Source organism: Bidens hawaiensis, unplaced genomic scaffold (genome assembly GCF_021521415.1).
Source record: "Bidens hawaiensis isolate Kalapana, Puna unplaced genomic scaffold, B.hawaiensis_p1.1 tig00040114_1, whole genome shotgun sequence".
NCBI lineage: Eukaryota > Viridiplantae > Streptophyta > Magnoliopsida > Asterales > Asteraceae > Bidens > Bidens hawaiensis.
In genome coordinates this window covers 68,573-75,634 of record NW_027505650.1, presented here as the reverse complement: position 1 = coordinate 75,634, position 7,062 = coordinate 68,573, and the positions used below count along the sequence as shown (strand labels likewise).

General features: G+C 35.4%; 1 protein-coding gene across 1 annotated transcript; it reads left to right on the top strand.

The window, feature by feature from the left end:
• The first annotated feature begins 2,602 nt into the window (after positions 1-2,602).
• LOC143614514 (acireductone dioxygenase 4-like) lies at positions 2,603-5,298 on the top strand. Its single transcript, XM_077087930.1, has 4 exons — positions 2,603-2,779; positions 2,884-2,978; positions 4,543-4,782; positions 5,041-5,298. The coding sequence occupies exons 1-4, from the start codon at positions 2,674-2,676 to the stop codon at positions 5,158-5,160; spliced, it is 561 nt and encodes a 186-aa protein (XP_076944045.1). The 5' UTR covers positions 2,603-2,673; the 3' UTR covers positions 5,161-5,298.
• The last annotated feature ends 1,764 nt before the right edge of the window (positions 5,299-7,062 follow it).

The window sequence follows — 7,062 nt, the reverse complement described above, 5'->3', positions numbered from 1 at the left end:
ATTCATTCGCGCTAGAATCGGATGACTAGGGTTAGACAATGATGGTTGAGGAATAACATTACGTGTCATTATGTAAAATGGTAGTAGGCTAGAAGAAACATGAATAGAAGAGTAACACTACAAGAAATCTAAGAATTAGGGGCGACTTCTAAAAAATGTCGCCGCTAAAGCTCAATCCGCGTGATTTCTTTTATTATTAGTTCAGAGCCGTTCTTTTGTAACCAATCCATTGGTTGGGGTTTTATCCGTCCAGACCAGGGATATTTCCCTCCAACTCAACCTCACTTTTCATCACAAATTCCATTCCCTCCAACTCAGCCACACAACGTCATCCACCACCACCGCTGCACGCCGTCGTCATCCATCACTGCACCTCCTTGCCGGAGTCATTTCTCGTCAGAGCACCAGTGCACCACCACCACTGCTGCACCTCGACTTCTGCTGCAAGAACCCCCAAAATTCAGGTACCGATACATAAAATTTTGGTTAATATGAACTGATTTATGCTTAATATGAACCGATTTGTATGTTTGTAGGTAAATCTGTGCTTAATATGAGCTGATTTGTTTGTGCGTAGGTAGAACTATGCTTAATATAAACTTATTTGTGTGTGTGGGTAGATTTGTCCTTAAGATGAACATATTTGTAGGTGTGTAGGCAGATTTTGTTGAGTTATGCATTATTTTGGCTTAATATGAACTGATTTGCGTGTTAGCTCGTTTAATAAAGTGATTTGCGTGTCCGGGTGTTAGCTCATTTAATAAACTGATTTGTATGCGTATAGGTAGATTTGTGCTTAATATCAATGATCAAACTACCCCAAAGTTTAATAAAATTCTGGTTAGGTGTTAGGGAAACAATATATTAACAAATAGTAATAATTGGTAGCTATATAGTTTTGTGTTTTTTTTTTTACCTTTTTAGATATTTTATTAAAGCATTAGTTAATTCATTTAATGATATAGATATATAACTAGCGGAGTTAAGTCATCACGTTTGGCGGATGAAGATAGTAGTGACGATAGCGCTGGAGATGATGATATAAACTAGGGGTTTTATGGTAAGATGTTAACTAGACAAGATATTTGGACATGGATGATGACTAGCGGTTTTATGTTTTATGTTAACTAGACAAGATAACCGAGATTATGGACATGTTATGTAGTTTTTTATGTATGTTTCAGACAAATGGTGTGTTTTTATAAATTAGTGTTTTTGTATCAAGATCCAAAAAATATGCAGGTTATTGAATAAAAAAACTGGATATTACAGGGGAAATTTTTATTATAAAATTACAGCTAACTAATACTAGATGACATGGCGCGCAGGCAACGTGGCGCGGAGGTGACGTGTCACATCTATTAGCGACGACATTCATCCCACGTGCACCAAATGTTTTAGCGGCGACAAATATAACTTTAGCGGCGATGTGGAAATATTAGCGACGAGGCATTGCTGGCGACATTGTAGCGGCGACAAGTCGTCACTACTACCTTTAGTGGCGAAATTTTAGCGCGACAAATATAACTTTAGCGGCGATGTGGAAGTATTAGCGACGAGGCATTGCTGACATTGTAGCGGCGACAAGTTGTCACTACTACCTTTAGTGGCGACCTTTTACTTGTACAAAATTGACATAGGTAAAAGAGTGGTCAATTAATTTGTTTTAAACACGCATTCATGAACCCAACCCAATCTCCAAGCCGATCCCCCATCCCGATGCGCTTGTAGAGGTGTTCCCGAAGAACCCAAAGCTGAAACCGAAGGCGGGCCCGCCCATTAGAGGTCCTAGCAAGCATAACTTTCACCGTATTTGTCAAAAACATTGCGTGTTGTGAGTTGATGAAGCATCGATGTGTATTTATGTAACGATGTGAAAAGCTTCTTTTTCATCCTTGTGTTTAACCCTTCTTGAAAGTTGAAACCATTAAAAAAGTGGCTTTTGTATCCGCAACAATTTCTTAAAATAATTTTCTGGACAACCGAAATCTCACTCGAAGCAACCCTTCGCCGATTTTGGGCTATCGATGAACTCATCTTTCATTAGAACCCCATCTGCCTTTTCACGACCACACCACACATATTATTTTTATTGTGCCATATCATTAACTTCAGATACGACAACACGTTTTACATAAAATTCATTTCCACTAGAACCAGATGACTCGGAGTTAGATGATGAGGGTGGAAGAATAACATTACATTTCATTATATGTTGAGTGGTATAAGTAGTAGTAGCTTATAGGAAGTATGAATAGAAGTCTTACAAGAGTAGCAAAATCGATGTAAAAAATGGTAGAACAACGGGTATTTTTTTTTTAAAAAAAATCCAACAAATTTTTTTACCACATTTAAATCTCGACTTCACTCACGGGTTAGTAAACCCGGTCTCCAATTCGATTCCCCAAACCGATGCGCTTGCGAAAGTGTTCCCGAACTGAAGGCAAGCCCAACCACACTTAAAAATATCTAACGGAGAAAAAACCATTACCACGTACCCGACCGAAAAACTGACGCCACAAGAACAACAGAACGCTAACGACCACAATCAAAACACCCAAAAATCTGAAGCTTCGAGAACCAAATAATAATGATAATAATAATATAAACGTAGCTAGCTAATTTGGATTCAAGCAAGCAGACTAGTGCGTGTATCTGATTTGATTGATTCCAATGGCGAGTAGTATTGAGGCATGGTTCATGGATGATATCCACGACAACCCGCAGCTTCCTCATCATCGTAACCCACAAGAGCTTGTTTCACCTCATTACTTAGCTGGTTCGTGTTTTCCGATTATTAATTTTGCTTCTTGTACTGTCTAATTAATCAACTGTGAACCCTAATCTGAATTTGAATTTGAATTTGAATTGGGGTTTGTGTAGAATTGGGTGTTTTGCACTGGAAATTGAATCCGGATAGGTATGAAGATGATGAAGAATTAGACAAGATTAGGGCTGACAGATGCTACAATTACATGGTACTCGTTTTTTTTATTGTATATATATAATTACACTACTTGATTTGCACAATTAGCACGTTGATTCAAACCCTGCATAGTTACTTACATACATGTACGCAAATATTGTTGGGTTTGCCGAGGCTTTGGGCTTCGGTTTGGGTCTGGTTACTTGAAGACACGTGTTACTAGGTTAATAATGATTGAAGACATGGGAGGTTCTGGACCAGCCCTATATCTCTTTATTAGTATTTACTAGGTTAGAACCCGCGTGATACACGGGTTAATAAAAAATATATAATAAAAAAAAACACATGTAGTACACAGGGTAATAATAAAACAAAACCGATAAATAAATGATAATATAAACAGTTACAAACATTTTTGTTAATATCATAAATTACCAATACTATACATGTAATAGACATTAGTGTTTTGTAGTAGTTAACAAACGTTACAAAATCTTAAAGTTTTCTATTGGTAAGCTTTCATGGAGACTATATATATAGGTCATATTGTACAAAGTTATATAAAAATCTAAATAGAACTCTTTAATTTCAAACCAAAGTAATAAAATTTGAGAAGTCTCATTTCATAAATTGGATTTAATCAAAGAACCAAAATGATATAATTAATTTGTCGAAACCCATGTTTTTACCAACGAATCTCCTATGAACGTTTTAATTTTGTGTTGCATTCAATAAATCGATACCCATGATGATGAATATCGATTGAAACACATGTAAAAAAGAAGAAATGAAACAAACCTTATAATTCCAATGTAGAAGACGAATGCAAAAGCCGACGGCGATCATTAATTGAATATGTATAGTCTAATCGCATTTATACTTTGAATTAGGGTATACTCATTATAGAATTAGAGTTAAGGATTACATAATTGTTAGGTTTAAGCCTGAAGGATGAAATGAAATTACTTTTGATGTAGTCTGGTTGTTTACAGAACCCGTTATATGTTAATTGAATTTTAATTTGAATGAAAAAGAAAAAATAAAAAAAAATGCCAAAATGCCATGTGACAATTTAAAGAGATTTGATAAAAAATAATTTATTGAAAAAGAAAAAAAAATGCCAAAATGTCATGTGACAATTTAAAAAAAAATTGATATAAAGTATTTCAAAGAAAAGGAAAAAAAATGTCAAAATGTCATGTGGTAGTTTCAAAAAATTTGATAAAAAGTATTTTAATGAAAATGAAAAAATAAAAATAATGTCGAAATGCCATGTGGCAATTTAAAGAGATTTGATTAAAAGTAGGAAAAAATGGTTGTTGAAAATCCACTCTTTTATTATATAGGTAGATTGCACGTTTATGTTTTCTTATTGACTAAGCTTTTTAACCCTAGTTAGTAACTTGGAACTTTATGTATCATGGTTGTAGCCCGTGGATGTAGGTCAGCTTAAACTGGACCACGTGTATATTCGTGTTCTTACTTTTCTGCAGTTTTTTTGCATGCGACTCTGTGTGCTGGCAACCAGATTCTAACAAATATAAACACACTCCTGTTTTTAAAACAGTTTAGAATCTCTAAATACTTAATTAAGCTTTGGTAACTTCATTTTGTAGGATCTGCTGGATTTATGCCCTGAAAAAGTGGAGAATTATGAGCAAAAACTGAAGAACTTTTACACGGAGCATATTCATGCAGACGAAGAGATACGTTATTGTTTGGAAGGAAGTGGATATTTTGATATCCGGGACAAAGATGATCGTTGGATTCGCGTTTGGATCAAGGCTGGTGATCTTATTATCTTGCCAGCAGGGATATACCACCGATTCACCCTCGACACCTTCAATTATATCAAGGTAAAGAACACTAGATTATTACGAAACTATATTATTATTTTGATAATATAATTTCTTAAAGACGATCACATTTCTGCATGTAAATTGTTACTCTTTACCTTGAGTTTTAAAGTTAAACAAACTACTTTGTAAACATGAATTTACAAGATTTTGGACATTTTTGAAATTTTTGACACATGCTACCACTTGCAAAATTATGTGTACGTACCCAAATCGACTTAAATGTTTATTGACAACATGATATTTGGGTGCATGTAGTTGATGAGGTTGTTTGTTGGAGAGCCGGTTTGGACCGCGTTTAACAGGCTACAAGAGGAGCATCCAGCAAGGCAAAGCTACAAGATGAACTTTGGTGGGACGCCCGTTAAAGCTCATTGAATGTGAAACACACAAAGTCTCTGATTATGTATGTATGTAGATGGTCTGGAATTGGTAGTGAAGCTGCTATATCTTATGCTGTATTTGGATCTTTATTGTGAGTTTATATGATACTTTTATAGTTTTAATAAAGTTTAATAGTTGGTGTCGATATCAGCTTTGTTCAGGGGCTCAGATCTAGGATTTGGAAAGGAGGGGTGGGGATGTTCATGGTTTATTTGAAATACTTATATTGCATGAAACCGTCATCGGTTTGGTCTCACAGTTTTTTTTTAATATTTAAGTCGGTCGGATTAGGAATTTTTAAACCATACCGAGTGGGCTGGTTTACATTTATACCCAGATCTGGTTAGGAAAAACTGAACTAGACCTTATGATTTCTTGATGCGTAATTGTTAATTTATATTCACTTGCAATGGTAAAAACCATTACTAATAGTATGGCTCATGATTTGATTTGAAAACTTTTAAACCATTACCAATAGTTTGATCCTATTTATCGCCCCCTTAAACTAGCGAAAATTGCCAGTACATAAAATCACATCAGCTGGTTGCATACACCACATAACTAAGGAATATGACACATTCGTGGCCTCAAAATTGACGGGGAGGGTAACAGGTCAAAAGAAGGTAACGGGTATATCGACCCTCATCAATATTGTAGTTGATATTGTGATGAGAGCTTAAATATGTAACAGGTAATCTTTTGCGTGGAAATTGGAAGTATGCTGACATTTTTGTATATTTTGCCTTCGATAAATGGTTAAAGTTTAATGTTTCTGCCGAGTGTACAACTAAGTTTGTTTTTCTTTTCATTCAATCCAAGAATGGAATACAATAAAGCATTATATGTATATGTTAAGGCCTTGAAGGCAGAATCAAGTGACTTTGGAAGGAAGGTTGAGATTACTTGTTAAGTGGTTAATTCCATTCGTGTAACCGAACATATTCCACTTGGTTCCTTTATAAAGGTGTATCAATGTGTCTGCAATTTGGAACTCAAGCTGCTCGTTGATCTGAGAAGGAACTTAATCTGATGGAGTCTTCAATTGGTATGTTTTTTTTCTTTCATTTATCAGTCGCATTGTAAATTCGTAACTAATATACACATTGGGTATCTCGCTACTTATCACCCAACGGGTTGGCATGTTTCTTCATGGATATTAAGAATCTCTATTTATAATTTTAGGTGGTTGAATTACCTACTTTTATTGAAACATGGTCTCATATACATCTCAAAAACCAACTAAACCATGTAAACATGTATTTTGTACAATCTTATGGATACCATCTAGTAACGCATATGGTCTCTCAGGTCTCACTCGTTCTCGTACCCAAATACATGTCTTTTTACTCGCCTAAAATGTTTTGGGTTTCAGTTTATCACCCGGATTTAGATTTTTCTATCATCCCGTAGCACTATAACCACCGGTTATCAAAATATTTTCCCATGAATACAACTATACACATGTGATCTTTAAGCATAACCTAAAGTTACAGTAGTTTTTTTTTTTTTTTTTTTCACACAACCTGGATTGTCTGTTAATGTTGGTTAAACATGGAAAAAGAAAATTCCATTTTTGTTTGTTTGTTAGTTATGAGTAATCACAGACATTTACTTTTCGTTTTGGCCGAAGAGGCGAAGAAATATTAATATAAGCGGCATCTCAAGATTCGCTTCTCTTAGGGTGGATAGAGCGGGGCTCGGGAACAAATCGTCGCCACACGGGATGTTTATGAAGTAGGAACCCCATCCTGTTCCAGCGGTACTGAAGAAAAAGATGTCGACGGGGGATGTGTTAGGTACAGTGGCGGATCTTGAACATCTAGTATGTATGAACCGAAAGTTACGAGACCTAATTTTTTCCCTACTTTTAAATTTTGGGTAGGTAATACAGTTCCG